This window comes from Cavia porcellus, unplaced genomic scaffold (genome assembly GCF_034190915.1).
Source record: "Cavia porcellus strain 051 isolate PalLab524CR breed Dunkin Hartley unplaced genomic scaffold, mCavPor4.1 scaffold_33, whole genome shotgun sequence".
NCBI classification, from domain to species: Eukaryota; Metazoa; Chordata; class Mammalia; order Rodentia; family Caviidae; genus Cavia; species Cavia porcellus.
The window spans coordinates 17267519-17288911 of NW_026947516.1; the positions used below are offsets into that span (position 1 = coordinate 17267519).

General features: G+C 42.0%; 1 protein-coding gene across 1 annotated transcript; it reads left to right on the forward strand.

The window, feature by feature from the left end:
- Positions 1 to 19073: 19073 nt before the first annotated feature.
- On the forward strand, positions 19074 to 19895 carry LOC134474534 (WAS/WASL-interacting protein family member 3-like). Its single transcript, XM_063242753.1, has one exon. It carries the CDS (start codon positions 19191 to 19193, stop codon positions 19893 to 19895), a length of 705 nt encoding a protein of 234 aa, XP_063098823.1. The 5' UTR covers positions 19074 to 19190.
- Positions 19896 to 21393: the final 1498 nt, after the last annotated feature.

A 21393-nucleotide genomic window follows, 5' to 3' on the forward strand; every position in this document is an offset into this window, starting at 1 on the left:
TATTTAGAGAAGCAATAGCTGAAAACTTCCCAAGCATGAGATCAGAAACTGACATCAGGATCAGTGAAGCATATAGAACTCCAAATAGTCATAACCAAAATAAAACTACACCCAGACATATAATAATCACCATCCCAGAAATCCAACACAAGAATAGATTATTAAAAGCTGTCAGAGAGAAAAGACAGATCACTTATAAAGGAAAACCTATCAGAATCACAGCAGACTTCTCAGCACAAACAATAAAGTCAAGAAGAGCATGGAGTGAAGTATTCCAGATCCTAAAGCAAAATGATTTCCAACCTAGACTGATATATCCTGCAAAACTATCATTTAAAATAGATGGTGAAATACGATACTTCCATGACAAAGAACAGCTGAAGAACTTCATGAACACCAAACCAACCCTGCAAAAAATATTGAAAGACAGTTTAGATACACAAAGGAAAAAACCACTAAGCAAAGCAAATAATTAAACAGAACAGAAAGATAAAGATGCAACAGCAGAGAGATAAGAATCCTACAATTAACCAACATTTAACAGTAATAACCATTAATGTAAATGGTCTCAATGCACCAATCAAAAGAAACAGACTAGCAGAATGGATCAAGAAACAAAATCCAACCATATGCTGTTTACAGGAAACCCATCTAACCCAGAAGGATACTCACAGACTGAAAGTCAAAGGATGGAAAATAATACTTTATGCAGCAGGAATCAAAAAAAAAAAAAAAAAAGGCAGGAGTAGCCATTCTGTTTGCAGACAACGTGAACTTTAAACCAACAATGACCATAAAGGATAAAGAAGGTCACTACATACTCGTAAGGGGAAAACTCCAAGAGGAAGAGATAACTATCTTAAATATATACGCACCAAACTCCAGAGCGCCCAGTTATATAAAACAATTATTAACAGAAATGAAAACTCAAATTATCAGTAACACAATTGTAACAGGAGACCTTAATACGCCATTGACACCAAGGGACAGATCGACCAGTCAGAAAATGAGTAAAGAAATAACAGAACTGAATCATACCTGTGAACAAATGGGTTTGATAGACATATACAGAATGTTCCACCCAACAACATCAGAATACACATTCTTCTCAGCAGTACATGGATCATTTTCTAAAATAGACCATATATTAGCTCATAGAACATATTTAAACAAGTGCAAAAGAGCTGAAATCATCCCTTGCATGTTATCGGATCACAGCGCTCTGAAATTAGAAATTAACGATAAAAGATACTGCAAAAATCCCACAAACACATGGAAACTGAATAACACACTCTTGAGTAATCAGTGGGTCACAGAAGAAATTAAAGAAGAAATCAAACAATACCTAAAAGAAAATGAAAATGCAGATACAACTTACCGGAATCTGTGGGATGCAATGAAAGCCGTCCTGAGAGGAAAATTTATTGCACTGAGTTCCCACATCAGGAAAACAGAACGAATACAAATAAATAACTTGATGCTACACCTCAAACAGCTAGAAAAAGAAGAGCAAGTCAAGCCCAAAGCCAAAAGAAGAGAGGAAATTATAAAAATCAGAGCAGAAATCAATGCAATAGAGACTAAGAAAACAATCCAAAGGATCAACAAATCAAAGAGTTGGTTCTTTGAAAGAATAAATAAAATCGATAAGCCCCTAGCCAACCTTATTAAAAAAGGGGAAGAAAAAGCTCAAATTCATGCAATAAGAAATGAAAAAGGAGAAGTCACTACAGACCCAATAGAAATACAGAAGATCATCAACACCTATTTCGAAAACCTCTACTCTCAAAAGTTTGATAACACAGAAGAAATAGACAGTTTCTTAGAACCATATGAAGTGCCAAAGCTAGATCAAGAGGATGTAAAATTGTTGAATAACCCAATCTCGGTTACTGAAATTGAAAATATAATTAAGTCCTTACCCACCAAGAAGAGCCCAGGCCCAGATGGATTCACTGCAGAATTCTACAAGAAATACAAAGAAGACCTAATGCCGACACTCCTCAAACTATTCAATGAAATTGAAAGGGAAGCAATCCTTCCTAAGTCATTCCTGGAAGCAAATATCACTCTAGTACCAAAACCTGAGAAAGACCCAACTAAAAAAGAGAACTATAGACCGATCTCCCTAATGAACACAGATGCAAAAATCCTCAATAAAATATTGGCAAATAGGATCCAGCAAATCATCAAGAAGATTATACACCATGACCAAGTGGGATTCATCCCAGGAATGCAAGGATGGTTCAACATACGCAAATCAATAAATGTAATCCACCATATCAATAAAGCCAAAAATAAGAATCACATGATCATTTCTATAGATGCAGAAAAAGCCTTCGATAAGGTCCAACATTTATTCATAATAAAAACTCTACAGAAAATTGGAATAGATGGTCTTTACCTCAATATAATAAAGGCCATTTATGACAAACCAACAGCCAGCATCATACTAAATGGCCAAAAATTGAAAGCCTTTACTTTAAAATCAGGCACAAGACAAGGATGTCCTTTATCACCACTCCTATTTAATATAGTACTGGAAGTACTAGCCAGAGCAATTAGGTAAGAAAGAGAAATAAAAGGGGTAAAGATAGGAAAAGAAGAAGTTAAGTTGTCATTGTTTGCAGATGACATGATACTCTACATAGAAGACCCCCTAAGCTCCATTGAAAGACTCTTAGACACAATAAATAAATTCAGTAATGTGGCTGGATACAAAATCAATACTCAGAAATCAATAGCATTCCTATACACAAACAACAAAACCACAGAGAGGGAAATAAGGGAAACTGGACTATTCACATTAGCAAGCAAAAAAATGAAATATTTAGGAATTACTCTTACGAAAGAAGTGAAAGACTTATACAGTGAAAACTATATTACACTGAAAAAGGAAATTGAAGATGATCTCAGAAAATGGAAAGACATCCCTTGCTCATGGATAGGAAAAACAAACATTGTGAAGATGGCCATTCTCCCAAAACTCTTATACAGATTCAATGCAATCCCAATAGAAATACCGTCAACATACCTTATAGATCTAGAGAAATCACTCCTAAATTTCATCTGGAACCAGAAGAGACCTAGAATCGCAAAAGCAATTCTAAGCAGCAAAGACAAAGCAGGAGGCATCACAATCCCTGACTTGAAATTATACTACAAAGCAACAGTAGTAAAATCAACATGGTATTGGAATCAAAACAGAGCTGAAGATCAATGGAATAGATTAGAAGATACAACCACAACTACAAACACACTCAACCACCTTATCTTTGATAAAGGAGCCAAGCAGATTCACTGGAAGAACGACAGTCTCTTTAATAAATGGTGCTGGAAAAACTGGCTCTCCATTTGCCGAAAACTAAAGCTAGACCCATGTCTATCACCATGTACTAAATTAAAATCTAAACGGGTCAAAGATCTGAATATTAAAACAGAAACGCTAAATCTATTGGAAGACAAATTGGGTAGAAACCTTAGAGACATAGGAGTAGGTAGAGAATTCATGAATAGGACTCAAACTGCACGGGAAATACTTCCCAGAATCAATAACTGGGACCACTTCTTATTAAAAAGTTTCTGCATGTCAAAAGAAATCTGCAGCATAGTGAAAAGAAAACCCACAAACTGGGAAAAGATTTTAGTGAACTCTCTCTCAGACAAGGGACTCTTGTCTAAAACATATAAAGAATTAAAAAAAACTCAGACCTCCAAAATTCAAAGATCCAATCCAAAAATGGGCATCTGAGATGAATACGCAATTCTCAGATGAAGAAATGCAAATGGCAAATAAATACATGAAAAAATGCTCATCATCATTGGTCATTAGAGAAATGCAAATTAAAACCACACTGAGATACCATCTCACTCCTGAAAGAATGGCCAGGATCAAGAAAACCAACAACAACAAATGCTGGAGAGGCTGTGGGGAAAAAGGAACTCTCCTGCACTGTTGGTGGGAGTGTAGACTGGTACAGCCTTTGTGGAGGTCTGTCTGGAGGTTTCTCAAAAAGTCGGGATTGGAAATCCCATTTATTCCAGCTATTCCACTTCTAGGCATATTCCCAGAAGAACTGAAAGCATCATACCACAGGGATATATGTGCACCTATGTTTATAGCAGCACAATTTGTAATCGCCAGATCTTGGAAACAACCCAAGTGTCCATCAACTGAGGAATGGATAAAAAAGTTGTGGTATTTCTATACAATGGAGTATTATTCAGCTATAAAGAAGGATCAAATTGAGATATTTATCAATAAATGGGCGCAGCTTGAGACCATACTCATAAGTGAAATAAATCAATCTCGCATGTATGAATACCGAATAGTTTCCCTAATGTAAGTAATGATTCAAATATATAAAAATATGTGATAATCATGATTCCCCATTATGTGGCCTTGAAGCCTTATAAAATTTTCACTTATTAATTAGAAAGGCTTTATTCTGGGCTTTTTGATATGGAAATATTTGAAGCTATAGTATATGAAGTTTTATCCAAATATTTTAAGGAAAAAGACAGACACTATGGTAACTACTATTCTTTAAAAAAATTATTTAGCTATTTCTTATGTTTATTTTAATTAAGGGAAAAATTTAAAAAATTAGGATATATAGTAGTAACTCTTTTTGATCTCCTATTAACTTGTTTTGAAGTCCTGTAATACTCCCAAGATCTTGTTTTGACTGATTAGACTCTGTTCCATTCTGTGCGATAGTAGCAAGTCTGAGGGTATAGGCAACTAATTTGAAGGCAATAAGATTCACAAAGATGCCCATTCTGGTTTGACTATTGTCTCCTTTGGAAGTCCTGTAATGTTCACAATGCCTAAGTTTTATTGGTCTTGTTCTCCACTGTTTTGTCCAACTTTATAATATCTAATGAGATAGACAATTCCTTTTAAGGAAACAAGAGACAATGTTGATAACCATTGTTAATAACCTTGTACTCTGTTCTACATCATGTGCTATGTCTATCCTTGGTTTTGACTTACAGCTTTGTTTTGCCATATTTGACTTTATTCTCTCCCCCCCCCAAAAAGTAATAAGAACTAAGGAGTAATAAAATCCAAAATGTGTAAATTTTGTTGTAAAAAAGAGAAGGAGGGAAAAAAAAAAGAGCTCTAATGGATATAACAGCAAGTGTGTTTAGGGATGTTAAATAGCTGACTATATTAATGTTTTTGGATCATTGAACACAGCTGTTTGCAGTCTCTCTGTTTGAATGTCTACTTTGTATTCTTTGATACTGTGATTTGAGCAACTATTTCCAAGATGATAATATGTAATCTATTAACAGGTGATTTCTTACAGTTGTGTTTTTTTTTGTAGTTCTGTATTATGTGTAACCTTACACTGCTTTGTTTTGTTTTGTGTTTTTCTTTTTCCTCTTAAATAAAAGAAAAAAAAAGAAAGAAAAGAAACTTTTCAATTCCTTTTGGGAATATGCCGAAAGTGGGATTATTAGATCATCGATGAAGTATTCTGAGTATATGAAAAGCCTCACCCCGTTTTTAGTTTTGCAGTGTTAGAGATTGAACCTGGGGCCTTGTACATACTAGATAAGTGCTCTACCACTGAGCTATATTCCAATCCACTCTCTATTCTTACACACATTTAGTTCTACCAATATGAGTAAATTTTTCTATTAAGAAATATGCATATGTCTATAGATCTTATAATTGGTATAGAAGAGGACACGAAAGGTTTGCCAAAACTCTGTTTCCTTTGTGTATAGTCAATATGTGCCAGTTTTCCTTTGATTATTGACTTTGCAAATAACTTCTGTTAAATAGCAATACTGTTTAATCAGTTTTTAAAATGCAAGATTGCCGGTACAGGAAGCAGGGCCTTCTGGGTACTATAGTTTTCTATCCTGCCGAAAGAGACGAGGAGGGTCCTACCACCAAGGTTCCCTCCATCCGCAAGGCAGCAAGGACCCCAAAGCTGCCGCGCTCTTGCCCCACAGTAGGCACCTGGGGACGGTGACAGCAAGGAGCAGGTTTGAGAGTGGACATTCCTTGGGCCTGGAAGTCGAAGCTCCTACAAAGGTAGAACTGCCCCGCAGAGAGGCTCCAGCAGCTAGCCCCTTCCAGATCACCCTTCTGGATCCTTTTCTGGTGAACGACAGTAAAGGAGCCTAACACCAGGTGACACACTCTGCAATTCCAGCATTCTGCGAGGCTGAGGCAGGAGGATCACAAATTCAAACCTAGCCTGGGCAGTTCAGTGATTTATTCAGACGTTGGCTCAAAATTAAAAAGAAAAAAACGTTTAAAATGGCTAATGCAGGACCGGGGGTGGCTCTGCGGTGTAAGCGCCTGCCTGGCAAGCACAAGCACGAGGTTGTGAGTTCAATCTCCGGTACCAAAAAAAAAAAAAAAAAAAGAAAAAAAAAGAAAGAAAGAAAAAAAAAGGCTGATGCTGTAGCTTCCTGTGAAAGCCTTGGGTTCCATCCCCAGCAACACACACACACACACACACACACACACACACACACACACACACAAATTTAAGGATAAATAAAATACAAGACTGTGATTCAGAGCAAAGTGGTTATTAGCACCCCCCCCCAAATAGGGCTGGGGTTTAGCTTAGTGGTATAAATGCCTGCCCTTGTAAGCACAAAGTTGTGAGTACCAAAACTTCGATTTGTGGTACAAAAAAAAAAAAAAAAAAAAGTTTTCTAGGCACCTAATAACATGTATGTATTTTGTCACTCATATATTTATTCATCATTTGAGTGCCACCCATGTGTCAAACACTGCAGAGTGCCAAGAATACTAATCCCAAGAACACAGAGTTCAGTCTAGTGGAAAGAGCAGACTTCAAATCAGAATTATGAAGCAAGTGTGATTTGAAAAAGGTTTCTAGAAGTGCTATGGAACCTCAGCAGAAGGCATGTGACATGGGCTAATCACAGGCATCTATGATGCCTTCACTAAGGAACTGATACTTAAACTGGATATTGAAGGATGAATGTAAGTTTTCCAGCAGACTGAAGGGCATTCTAGATAGGGGGAAAGTTAAATGCAAAGCCAGATAGGAAAACATATTCAGGAAATAGCCAAAACGCACAGCCCAGAATGTTGCATACACATTGTGAAGAGAAGCAGGAAAAATACACTTGCCTTGCAAGCAGGCGGTTGTGAGTTTGCTCCCCGGTACCCGAAAAACAGAGGGAAAAAAAAGACGAGAAGCAAGGAAAATAGTAATGATCAAGGCTTAAAAGAGTGGATAGAAGGCAGGTTCATCAGACAGTGGTTATTTTTAAACAAGAAGAGTGGCATGGCATGGTTTCATTTTATTAGTCAATTAATTTGTTCTTTTGATTCGCCCAAGCAATAGTACAGCACTACAAGGGCAAATTAATCTCAGTGAGAGATGACAGGAGACTAAATAAAGTCTGTGACAAGTGACAATAAAAATAGAGAATGAGTAAGTTTTAGGAAGCATTTCTGAAAGAAAAGCAGCAAGACTTGGATGTAGGGTCCCTTTCAAGAAAACAGAAGGTCTAGTAGTGACCTTGTGGTTTCTCACTTGGGAGGCACAGGGGATAATGATGGCAGAAGGTTGGTTCATGAGTGATGGACAAAGACAATCTGCAGGGACAACGTAAGGAAATAGAATTTCCTTCTTAAAACTCTGTAATTTAGCATCAAAAAACCACATTTGAAGTATTCATTTATCAAAGACTATATGTGTCTTCACATCTTCAACTCCTGTCCAATTCTTACATGGACAATTTATTTCTCTTAAATGATTTCTCTGCTTAAGATGTAAATGGAATTTACAAATCAGAGGACAAGAATAAACAAATATTGACCCTATACTGAAATGTTAACTCACTTTCTTATGTGAATTTTCTTTCCAAATCCCTTTATGTCAAAGTAAAATTAAATGTTCTTGCCTAAATGTCTGCGTATGTGTATTTTTAAAAAATTTCTATCTCATTTGACACCAGATTGTCTTATGTTTCTCACTGGCTTTATTTTTGGATGAGGAACCATCCTATGTTGAATGAGGCTGTCAGCCTATTTTGCAGCAATCCCATATGGTCATGTGTTAAACCCACTTTTAATGGTGTTTCAGCTGCATTTGGTGCACTACAATGCAGTCAAATTTGAAAGCTTTGAGAATGCAACCCTGGGAAAAAAATGGTTTGGTTGTCATAGTATTTCCTCACAAATTGTGTGTGTGTGTGTGTGTGTGTGTGTGTGTGTGTGTGTGTGTGTGTGTGAGGGATTGAACTCACCACCTCATGCTTGTCAGGCAGGTGCTTATGCTGCTAAGCTAAATCCCCAGCCCTTGGGGTTTTTTTGTTTTTCTTTGAGACAGAGTCTTAACTATGTCGTTCAGGCCAGTCTTCAGCTCAACTTCAACTTGTAGCTCAAGTGGGCCTTGAACTCACGACGTTCCTCCTGACTCAGCTTCCCAAGTGCTGGGATTACAGATGTGTTCCACCATGTCCAGCAGCTTCACCAACATTAAATTATGTGTTGTATTTTAGAGTAAAAAAGATATAGGGGAACGAAACTCCCAACCTACTAGATGTCCAGTACAAATTCATGTTCTCTAAAATCGAGGGATGAATTTTAGGAACAACAGACGTTAATACAGAAATATATTTATTGAGAGAAACCAACTTTTGTCTGACAGACACAAGGGATCTCCGAGTGGGTTACCAAAGACTCTGTCTTTTCTAGGGTTTTGGCTTTTTTGTTTGTTTGCTTTGGTTTGGTTTTTTTGTTTGTTTGTTTGTTTTGGGTTTCTTCTTTTTTGAGACAGGGTCTCGCTATAAAGTTAAACTCACTTTATAGCCCAGGCTGGTCTCGAATTTGCAGTGATCCTGCTGCCTCAGCCTCCTGAGCGCTGGGATTGCAGGTATGTGTCACCATGCCCGGCCATTTTTCTAGGAATTTTATAGAGCAAAACTACCTGGTGAGACACTAAGATGGGGAAAGTAGGAACTTGCAGAGTGGGCATGAGGTGAGACAAAACTATGGTCAACCAATAAAATTAATTGCACAAGTAAAATTGATTATATCAGGGACAAATGGGGAAATGAGTCACTTAACAAGCAGGCTTGTCTAGAGAGCAACTCTTCCTGTAGGGGGTTGGGATGGCGATTCCTGGCTTCCCCAGGGTGATAGAGACCTATTTAGAATATCAATGCCTGACGCTTATCCTTAGGAAGTATGTAGATGCATTTGATTTATCTTTTGTTTTGAGTTCTGGACCACAGTGGGATGTGTTTCTCCCCCAAAGTTGCAAGGTAGCTGGCCTTCTGCACTGACTGGTTCCTTAGAGGGGGTCAAGCCCTGTCTGACTGCCTCTAATATCTTCATCTAACTCAGCTGAGTGCAACAAAAAGATAAAACACTATAATACTGTTATTTAAGAAATTGGAATTAATACACTAGTAAGACAAGCAGAATTTTTAGGAATATATTTTAAATGATCTATAATTACTATGGACTAGTAAGCACTTGAAATGCAAGTGATATTCAAGCAAATTCTTGAGGAAAGGAAATTTTAATTTTCATTTAAATTTCAATCTAAGAATAAAGATTCAATTTAGTTATTGAAAAGGTATTAAGAATGTTTGCAACATTTTCGGTATGTGTACGTATGTTTTTAAGTGTAAATTTTTTGAAGTTAAATATAGATCAAGTATTTCTGATGAAAATTTAGCAATCAAATTGAGATGCACTGTAAGAGTAAAATATACAACAGATTTTCAAGACTGTACCAAAAAAGTAAGCTGTCTCAATTTCACACTGATTGCATGAAGTGATAATGTTTTGAGTACACAACATTTGGAAAATAAAATATATTACTAAAATGAATTTCTCCTGCTTCTTTTTACTTTTTGAATGTGACTATGAAATTTTAAACTACCTCTGTGGCTTATGTGATATTTCTATATTTAGGCAGTGGCATAAAAGGATAAAGGCACATGATTAAGTAGATAATGTTTTAAATGTGTCATTTCTTAAGAGTATATTTTAAACAGAATAAAAACATAAAGGCAAATAACTGAGAAATGCCCAGCAAAAGTGGTAGTGTCTTTGAGTGCCTTGTGACTCTTTTATTTGCTAAATGCCTAGTTTTATCTTTCCAAGAGTTCTCCTAGGGCAGCATTGTTGTCTCCGTTTTTTGGTAGAAAGTGAAGCTCAACAGGTTAAGTGCCTTCCCCCCAGGTCACAGGCCAGCAGCTAACCAGGTCCATGTTTGGGGATCCTGCTTTCTTGGGGAGGGGAAGGGCGTGGGCTTTCTCGGGCTTCCTCCAACCTTCCTGCTTAACATCACTCTACATAACGTGCACACAAGGGAATGACCATCAGCGAGGAAGCAGCTTCTTTACCCTTCCAAGTTGCTAGAAGTAGGAGGCCTGGCACAACATGCAGGGCCAAATGGAGGAACAAAGGGTTAGTCAGGAAGCAGAGAATGTGAGCAAGAGATACTGAAAAAAGGCAGAGTAGGCAGGTTTTGCAGTGGGCCAGCCCCCGGGGAATAGGGCCTTTCTCTGATTGTCTGCCGGCCCCTGGGTGATTAGAGCAGAAGAACAGTGGCCTCAGTGTTAGAGTCCGGAAAGGAGGCCCTCAGGGGTTTGACCTCCAGAGCTTGGTTTGCATGTGAAAGATGCACTCTCAGGTGTTTGTTCTCTTTAGGAATTGGCCAGCCCAGGTGGGGAAAGTACTCTCTGGCTCAACAGTTTCTCAGAGGTCCAAACTTCAGACACAAAAGCTGGGAAGAGTGATCTTACTGAGGCTTCTGAAAGCGAAGGTCTGAGAAGGCTGAGAGGTAGACACTGAGCAGTGCATTTATCCTTTCAGACTGCAAACCAGTCCACAAACAGCCTGCTCATCTGTTTTGTATCTAATTGAATTCAGTGATGTTGATGACATTGTAAATTGCCCATCTAAATGTCCATTCACATTGTGATTTGTTTTGAGACAACCCCCAGGTGGTTGATTTTAATTCACATTCTATTCCGGTTCTAGAGGGACATGTCACCTGTTTTTACTATCTTCTCCCTGGTGCTTTAGCTACAGAAACAAAGACCTAGAAGAATTGGTAGACACTTTGCCATCAATAAAACATCAGGTAATTTATTTTTCCTAAATCACTTGAAATACATTTTATGCTTCAATCTCAGAGTGGAAACAAGGCACTCTGAATCCAGGAGTGTAATTAAGTACATACCATACCCTTCAAATTGCCATAGAAAAGTTTTGTCATTTATGATGCTTGTGCTAAGAGAGCCCTTGGCCCACAGTCATTGCAGGGCACAAAAGATTTGTGTGCATGGACACTGAGCTTTCTGGTTTTGCCGCCATGCCTTTAAGGACGCTGAGACTTGAACACATTACTGTTCCCTCCTCTGTTCCTGACATTGGCTCTTTTTAGGTCCTTATGAAAACACCCAGCAGCCTCTTCTTTGCCCTGGTTACCTCCCTGGTAGGTAACAAAGAAACTTCTATAGAAACGTGACTTTCCTGGCTGCAATGAACACTTTATATGCTTTGTTCAGCCCTCAAGATGAATTCTTCAATATTCAGAATTCTGAAAGACATGAAAGTTTTGAATTAATAAAATTCATACAAGACATCGTTGGTATCTGTTCTCCTTAAATGGTGATCTCTATAAATTTAATGTGATCTTAATAAAAATACCAACAAAATTTTTAAAATCTGCTTCTAGAGTTCATGTAAACAAGCAAATAAGCATGAATAGCTACAAAACTTTTGTTTGTCTGATTTTTTAAGACAAGTTCTTATTATGTAGTTCAGTGGCCTTGAACTTGCTATGTAGCCCAGGCTGCTTTTGAACTTGCAGGGATCCTCCTGCCTAAGCCACCCAAGTGCTGGGATTACAGGCGTGTGTCACCACGTCCAGCCTTACTCTCACTTCTGTGAGATCAACTCTTAGGTTCCACATGTGTGTGAGATGATATGGTACTTGTCCTTGGGCCTGGCTTATTTTTGTTAACATATTGGTCTCTAGGTTCATCTAATTTGTTATTGCTGTTGCTAATGACAGAATTTTATGCATTTTTAATGGCTGAACATTACTTCATGATGTACGTGTTCTTTATGCATCTTTCAGTTGATGGACATTTAGGTTATTTTCATTTCTTGGCTATTATGAATAGTGCTTCAGTAAGTACACATGGGAGTCAGATGTGTGTTCTGCATACTGATTTTATTTCCTTTGACTATATATATCCAGTAGTGGGATTGCTGGATCATATGGAAGCTCTCTTTTTAATGTTTTGGGGAACCTTCATACTGTTTTCCATAATGGCTGTACTAACTTCCAGTCTCACCAGCACTGTGCAAAAGGTCCCTTCTCTCCATATCCTGCCCAGCATGTAATCTTTAGTCTCTTTAATTTTAGCCATTAACTTACTCAGGTGATGTGAAATCAGAAAAAAAATATTTAAAATATGAGGGATGACTAGACCCACAACATACTAGCCCATGAATAAAAATAAAGGGGGGGGGTGAATAATAAGCTCAGGTGTAGACTCATACACATGAATATTTAGTTTATGAGGGCACCTTGACTCAGTGTGGGAAAAGATAAAATTCAGTAAATGACACTGGAAACAACGGAGCAAGCATTTGGGAGGAAAAAGTTATATACACAATATATTCAATGAAACTACACTTTAAAGATAAAATTATAACACTCTCAAAGTACTAGGATAAGCAAAGGAATACTCTTTCACACTTTACATGGAGGAAGCTTTTCTAACTATAAAACAGAAGTTATAAGTCATCAAGAAAACAACTACCAAATTAGACTACATACAAATTTTTTAAGTCCTCCGTGGTGAAAATTACCATAAACCAATAACAGATGACAAAGAAAACATTGGCAACTCTATTCACTTGTTCAGCTACTGCTATTGAGTGTTGGAGACTCTACAGTGAACAAAACAGAAAGAGCTAATGGTTGTAATATATCAAGAGTCCTAAAATCAGTTTAACTGATCAACTGCAAATGACATAAACAGTTTACAGTTAAGGAATCCAAGCTCATAAACATAGGGAAAACTTTTCAACCTCATTTACAAAAAGGAATGACACAAGTTGAAACTACTACACTGAATTACCAATTTTCACCTATCAAATTAGCAAAGACCCCAAAATCAAGTGCTGGTAGAGAACAAGCAGCTTCAGACATTGTTGGTAGCTGGTGATGGCACATAAATAAAGACATAAATCAATAGAATAATAGGGTGAACTTAGGTTGAGCCACTGAGGCAAGCAGAGTTTAAGCAATGTGCAAGGATTTATTGCAGACCAGGTGCAGCTGGGCCAAGGGCCCACCGGCCGTGAGCAAGGGACAAGAGCATGTTTTATAGGGGAGTTTAGGTATGGGAGGAGGCAGGGTAGTTTCAGGTACAGGGGGTTACTGGCAAGCACAGCATGTCTCCTGTGGTTTTTTCAGGGATCGGCTCTCTGCAGGTTGAGCTGTACAGGGTAGCTATGAGCTGGGTGAGCTGCACGGGGAAGCTGCTAGCTTCCTCTTAAACACTGCATCAGCAGGTGTGAGTAACAGATCTGCTTGGGGAGTTTTTATCTTCTGGTCAGGCAAGAGTCTGGTCCTGAGACCTAACAACAGTAAACTAAAAAGTGGGTTGGTGGGGTAGCTCAGTGGTAAAGTACCTGCCTAGATGGATAAGACTCTGGGTTTTATCACCAGCACCACAAAAATACCCAGAATAAACAAAAGCACTTTGTGAAAGTTTTGCCCTAAAATAAATTATAGGACATTATGGCATCCCCAAATCGGGGATGTTTACCCTAAGGTCACTTCCTCCTTCCCCTATTAAAACTTCTTTTTTCCTTTCCCAGTGCACACACACAAAAATTCCAATCAACTCCTTGAGCATCATCAATGCCCACCCTAACCACCACCCCAGTCACAGGTTACATAAACCCCATACCCCATATCCTGGCAGAGGAAAAACCCAGACCACTCCTGGTTGTGAGCTCCTCTCCACGTCTTTGGAATAAAGGCCACTTTTGCTTTTATATTCTGCTTTTTTATTGCGCTGAAAAACTCTAACACTTTGTATCACTATTACAATATCAAGGGACGGTAAAATGCTAAAGTGGCACTGTTGTAGTAGCTATCAAATTGAAAATGCACATAACCTTAGAAGTGTAAGCTATCTTGCACATAACTGCTGACCTAAACAGTGATACATGCACATGGTTATTCTTTTAATTATTGTTTGTAGGTATCCTAAATACCAGTTATTGCTGTAGTATTCCTCCCCTTAAGTTTGTATACCTAGTCTAAATCATGGGAAGAGCCAGGGATATAGCTCAGTGGCACAGTGCCTGCCTGGTAAGCATGAGGTCATGAGTTCAATCTTCAGTACCAAATAACCAAACTAACTAACTAAATAAATAAATCATGGGAAATACAACACAAAACCAAATTGAGGAAAGACATCTACAAAATATCTAACCAGTACTCCTCAAAAGCATTGAGTCATAAAAAACAAGGCAGAAGAAACTCAGTGGGAAACCAAGGAAAAGTAAATTTGGAACAGAAGAAAAGACACTAGCAGAGAAACAAGGGTGATCCAAATAAAGTCTGAGGTTTACTTAATAATATTAACCCAATGTTAATTTCATACTTTGATGAATGCAACACGGTTCTATAACATTAATGTTATGGCTTGTGTCTAGATGTCCCCCAAAGCTATATGCAGTCATGGTGGGGCTGGGAGTTCAGAGATGGCTGAATCTAGAGTGTGTGATGCTGTGATCAATGATGTGTCATTAGTACATCAGTCCACTGATTGCTTTGGCATAGTTCTGCCTAGGATTAAGGGTGTGAGTGCTACACATGTCCAACATAGGGCAGGTAGATTTCATGAAATATAAGGGACAGAAAGAGGGCTAATGTGCTCTTGCCTGCCTGCCTTAGACTATTTCTCCTCTGCGATACCTTTCTGCCATGCCACCCTGCCTTGGACCCAGCCGACTATGGACTAAAACCTCTACAAACTGTGAACCAAATAAACCTTTCCTCCTTTAAGTGTTGGGTATTTTGTCTCCTCAATAAGAAAAATAACTTAAACATTTAGAAGAGGTAGTACAAAGTCTCAATGTCAGCACCACTGACATTTGGAGCTGAGTAATTCTCTGTTATGGGGCCTGTCCTGTGCATTACAGGATAGTTAGCAACATTTCTGGCCTCTACTCAGCAGATATCTAGAATGCCCCCAACCCTCACATTGACAGCCAAAAGTGTCTCTGGGAATTCTTTTTTTAAATTTTATTTATTCTTTATTAATTTTTTCTTTTTGAGACAAAATCTTGCTAGACAATTCAGGTTGGCCTTGAACTGGCAGTAATCCTCCTGCCTCAGCCTCCAGAGGGTGTACTGGGATCACAGAATTGCACCACCATGCCTAGCTCTGGACATTCTTAATATCCACTGCCAACTTATGCCTGGCTGAATACCACTGATACAGGATAATCTCTAGCATCAACTAACTAATGAGATCCTTTATCTCTTGGTGCACAAGAACGATAAGAAACTAAGTCTTCAGTGTGTAAGAGAACAGCTTTCAATTGATCAACATGTAGATGTGCCAATACAAGGAATATTTAAAGTTGATTCACTTACAACTGAGTGTAGCTCACCAGGACGAGGTTGTGGTTATACTGCCAAAATGATGGAGAAAATTTCATAGAGTTTAGAAAGGAAAATACACTACAAGAAGTCCCTACCCAATAGCATTGGACTGTCTACTCTGATTCAATTACTATCTTAGATAAGTGAGAAATATAAAAATGATTTTAAGAAGAAATTATACCATAGGAATATCTCTGCTTTCAAAATCACATACATAGGGATCTGTTATGGTTTGAATAAAAAATGTCTCCCAAAATAGGCGTGGTAGTGCATATCAATAATCCCAGCACTAAGGAGGCTGAGGCAAGAGGATCCTTTTGAGTATGAGACCAGCCTGGACTACAAAGTGAGCTCAAGTCCAGCCGAAACTGCATACTGGGACCTTGTCTCAAAAAACCACACACACACACACACACACACACACACACACACACACACACAAGTCTCCCAAAAGATTTACGTGTTAAGAGATGGAAGTTTTGGAAGTGAAGGTGTTAACCTCATTCAGTGGATTAATCCAAAATTTAGTTCATAGCTAATTGGGCAATTAGGAAACGGGCTTTAGTTGGAGAAAGTAAGTCATTAGAGGCATAAACTTTGATGGGTTTGTCTTGCCACTAGTTCTTTCCCCTCTCTCTTTCTTCCTGAATAACATGAAATGAGTATTCATCAGTTCCTCAATCATGTTTTTTTTTGGTGCTTCACTACAAGTTTAAAAGCAAGAGTCAGCTGACCATGGACTGAAACCTCTGAAAACCTGAGTCAAATAAACCTTTCCTCCTTTAAACTATTATTTTCAGGGCCCGGAAAATAGCTCAGTGGCAGTGTCTGCCTGGCAAGAGTGAGATTGTGACTTTGATTCCCGGCACCAAAATAATAACAATAATAATAATAATAATAATAATAACTGTTATTTTCGTGTATTTTTCTGTGGTAAGGAAAATCTGACAACAAAATAATTATTTAAATAAGGATTTTTTTTTTTTTTTGTCTTTTTGAGATACGGTCTTGTTATGAGGGCTGGCCTTGAGCTCACTTTGTAGTCCAGGCTGGTCTTCAATTAGCAAATGATTCTCCTGCCTCAGCCTCCCAAGTGCTGGGATAACAGGAGTGTGCCACCATGCACAGTTTTGGAATTTTCAAAAAAATATAAATGAATAAAAAAACAGTTCATCAGGCAGTAGAGTCCTAAGGATCTCATTCTCCCGCACCCACTGGCTGATGCCACCTCTTTATCCCAAAACACTTGGCCTGAGCTCAGAATCTCCTGGAACTTTCGCACTAAGCCCTACTTACTATCTTCAGCATTCAGCCTTGCACTTCAAATATGAGCCGAATATTTTGTGCTCTTTTTAATTTCTTCCTGGCTTCTTCTTTCAGTCCCCTCCCCTCATTTTGGCATTTGATACAACACAGCAACTTCTTTATGCACAGGCTTTAGAGAAAAAAGATTTTGTTACACAGCACCTTGAGTACAAGACCTCCAAATCTAAGCACACAACTACGCAGGAAACCTTGGACATACAATTTTCAAAGTTAGATGTTTTCTGATGGGTTCTGCTCCTATTGGATTCTGCCTGATTCTACATGGTGCCAGTCCATCACGGCACTGACCCCTGACACAACAGGATCTCTCTCTTGCACTAATTCCGGTGCTCATTTTCTGGACCCAAAACAATAAACTGTCTCCGTTTTGCACATGCCTCAGAGGTTCTCCACACCCAGTCCTGACACCATCCACTCAGTCTCCACTCCCTATGCCAAAAAGTCCCCCAGTCCTCTCCTAACATGATAAATTGCACACTCGTATAGGCTCCACCCCATCCCCGTCCCATAAAAGCAACTCCCCAGCTTTGTCCCCTTTGGGGGTCCTTGCAATCTCCTGCATCCCTCTTGAGCCAGCAATAAAGGCTTTGTCTTGTCTCTGTCTCTCAATTGCGCCAAAAAAACGTAACATTTTTTACTGTTGGTGGGAACTGAGCCTCACTGGGTTCCAATATATATATTTTTAAGTCAGTCAAATTTAGCAGTGTGTGTGGGGGTGATATACCAACTTTAGTGACACTAATGTTAATAAGTTCTGATAACCCACTGCCATCGGACCAGCCACTGGGTTCCAATATTACAGGAGAAATATAAAGAAGAGAAACGGCATCAGCGCCCCATAAAAGAGAAGCATCTTTACAAGACGGCGTGAAGATTGAAAATGATAGGACAAGCTGCATAAAATCGCACGGCCAATGGAAGCGCGCAAACCCTGGACGTCCTGGGCCTTTTCCTTAGTCGCTACATTGTAAAAAGTGGCGCGCACGGGGGCCGAGCAACAACGGCCCCCTCTGTCTGTCTCTCCGGCTCCACGTGAGGCGCTCCCGCCCACCCAGCACGGCGTGGGGGGCGTGGGGGCCGGAGCGTCTTGGTCGCGTCCGCGCTCTGTGGAACGCATGGGACATCGCGGCCACCGTCGCGCCTGGTGGCCCCCCAGGGCCCCGCGCGCCTGGCACTGCCCGCCCGGAACCCAAAGGTCGACGCAGCCCGCGTTCCACCGTCGCGCTGCGCCTCAGGCCATGGCCGCTCGTCGTCCGGCGACGCTGCGGCCTGAGAGCCACATGGCGACGCCCCGGAGGGGGCCCGCGGCGCGGGCCGCTCGTCGTCCGACGACCCCACCGCCGGACAGCCACCCCGAGAGCCTCATGGCGACGCCCCGGAGGGGGGCCCGCGGCGCGGGCCGCTCGTTGTCCTGCGACCCCACAGCCGGACAGCCACCCCGAGAGCCACATGGAGACCCCGGAGGGGGCCCGCGGCCCGGGCCGCTCGTTGTCCTGCGACCCCACCGCCGGACAGCCACCCCGAGAGCCTCATGGCGACGCCCCGGAGGGGGCCCGCGGCCCGGGCCGCTCGTTGTCCTGCGACCCCGCCGATGGACAGCCACCCCGAGAGCCACATGGCGACGCCCCGGAGGGGGCCCGCGGCGCGGGCCGCTCGTCGTCCTGCGACCCCACCGCCGGACAGCCACCCCGAGAGCCTCATGGCGACGCCCCGGAGGGGGCCCGCGGCCTGGCCCGCTCGTTGTCCTGCGACCCCACCGACGGACAGCCACCCCGAGAGCCACATGGCGACGCCCCGGAGGGGGCCCGCGGCCTGGCCCGCTCGTTGTCCTCCGACCCCGCCGCCCGAGAGCCACATGGAGACGCCCCGGACGGGGCCCGCGGCGCGACCCGCCTCGCAGAGACGCGCTCCCGCCGCCGAGGCTCCCGCACAGCCGCGGCCTCGGCCACCGCCGCCCCCGGCGTCCTCGTCATGGCGTGGGAGGCCCCGGCCCAGGCGGCCGCCGCGCCGCCCCAGGCCGTCGTCTGTGCCGGCCCGCTGCAGGGGCCGGAGGGCCCGATGCCTCCCAGCCCGGGCGCCGTGCAGGCCGCCCTGCCCGGCCTGCAGCTCGCCTTCGCGCTGAGCTCCTTCCACTTGCAGGAGCCGCTGGCCGTGGCCCGCCAGGGCCCCCAACACCCCGAAGCCGCCGACTCGATGGGCCACGCAGCCTCGCGGCCTCTGAGCTCCACACTCGCCTCGGAGAGGCCGCAGCCCAAGAGAAGGAAGAAGAGCGGCACGCAGCGCCAGTCCGCCTTCCAGCCGGTGCAGGGCAGACACGGAGAGATCCGCGCCTTCGTGCCCAGGCAGGGGCCGCTCAACCTGCCCCCGCCGGACCTGCCCCCGCCGGACCCGCAGCCGCCGTCCAACTTCATGTTCTGCCCGGATGCTGCCCAGGATTCTGCACCAGCTACGCCAGGCCAGAGCAAGGCCACCTCCCGGCCACTAACGCTGCTGCAGCCACCACCGCTGCTGCCTCGCTGCAAGCCGCCCCGATGCAACTCACCCAGCTCCAGGCCGCCCAGCTGCAAGCCCACTCAGCTGCAAGCCGCCCAGATGCAAGTCGCCCAGCTGCAAGCTGCCTCGCTGCAGCTTGCCCATATGCAAGCTGCCCCGCTGCAAGTCGCCCAGCTGCAAGTCGCCCAGCTGCGAATTGCCCCGCTGCAGGCCACCCTGCTGCCCTGTTGGGTGCCTCAGGCTTTCCTGCCCTTGCCAGAGCCTAGGCTCAGGCCTGTGCCACAGGCACCCTGTTTCTCCCAGCCTGTGCAGCCTGCCAGGGCCCCCAGGCCCCCAAGAATGAGGGTCCTGGCACCTCCGTCCTCTTCTCAGGCCCGGGGCTCCTCCTCACCACCACCACCATAGGAGCCACGCGGCCAGCAGACCACAGGAGACAGCGGATGTCTCTCTCCCTGTGCTGGGAGCTCACACTACAGAAGAGCAGAAGATTACCCCTAGGACCACTGCGACCCACCCCCTCCATCCCACCCCCTCCATCCCACCCATGCCCAATTGCTCTACTTCAGTGGTCTTTCTTGTGCTATGTAATAAGAGCATAATAAAAGCAGAGTTTTAGCAGCCTAAATGTGGTCATTTTCTTGGCTTCTGCACTGTGGCACTCTTGCCATGTGGGGCCATAGCATTCTTTGTGGCTGGGACTGGGTTTTTTCTGTGAGGGTGGAGCTGCAGCCTAGGCTGTCACCAGTAGGTGCTGGGAGCACAAGTGCTCTTGTCATAACCAGCAGCCTCTCCTGGCTTTATAAATATCCTAAAAGTGGAGCTGGGGATAACCGTCTCCCTGGCAAGCTAGAGGTCGTTGAATTTCATCCTGGGTACAAAACAAACAAACAAAGGTCCTGTGAGTGCAAAATGCCCAGTGGAAACTACTGAACTCCATCTATGTTTTAAAAAATGAAAATCAAGGTTAAATCTCCAAACAAACTTTATGTGCTGGTGTATGTGTTTAGTTCAATTTTATAGCACCCATCATGGGTGATGCCCTAGCTTCAGCCCCCAGCACTACACTCACACTCACACACACACACACACACACACACACACACACACAAACCACATAGTTCCACATAAAAAAGAATAGTATGTGTAACATAATGCCATTTGTACAATTATCTAAGTATTTCATAGTCATAGTTAGTTCATGTTCATAATTTATATATAAACAGTGTAGTTACTCTTAATAAATTAAATATAATAAAGGTAATTTTGAAATATTAACTGATAATACATATTCTGTATTTAATATAATTTATTTCATTATACAAATTACATAAAAATACAAAATAGTATTTCTGGCATAATAGAGAAAGTCTTTTGGACACTTTGCCTTGTGTTTTATTCATATAAGGTCATGAATTCAAATTGAATTCCATGATACTGCCTATCTGAGAGATAATACAGCTATAATCAAAGTCCCTTCTGAGGGGCTGGGGGTTTAGCTCAGTGGCATAAGCACCTGCCTGGCAAGTGTGTGGTCGCGAGTTTGATCCCTGGTACTGATAAAAACGAAAAAGACAAAAAAGTTCCTTCTTGAGCTTGGTTTCTGAGGTGCAGGTGTCAAAACAGAAGATCAGTAAGTACATTGGTACACAAACTGAATTCTTTCCACGATTTTGTTTTGTAAGGGGAGTTAAATTCGGGATCTTGAACTTGCCAGGCACGTGTTTATGCCGCTGAGCTATATCCCCTTTTCCATGATTCTGATCCCAAACTGAATTGGACAAGATTCAAATCAAATTCAGTGGTTAGGTTCCATGTTAACCTTGTGGGGAAATTTGATTGGTTTCTCAATTTGGTTTGTGAACAAAATTGTGGAAAAAATTAAGTTCATGAACCAAGGTACCAC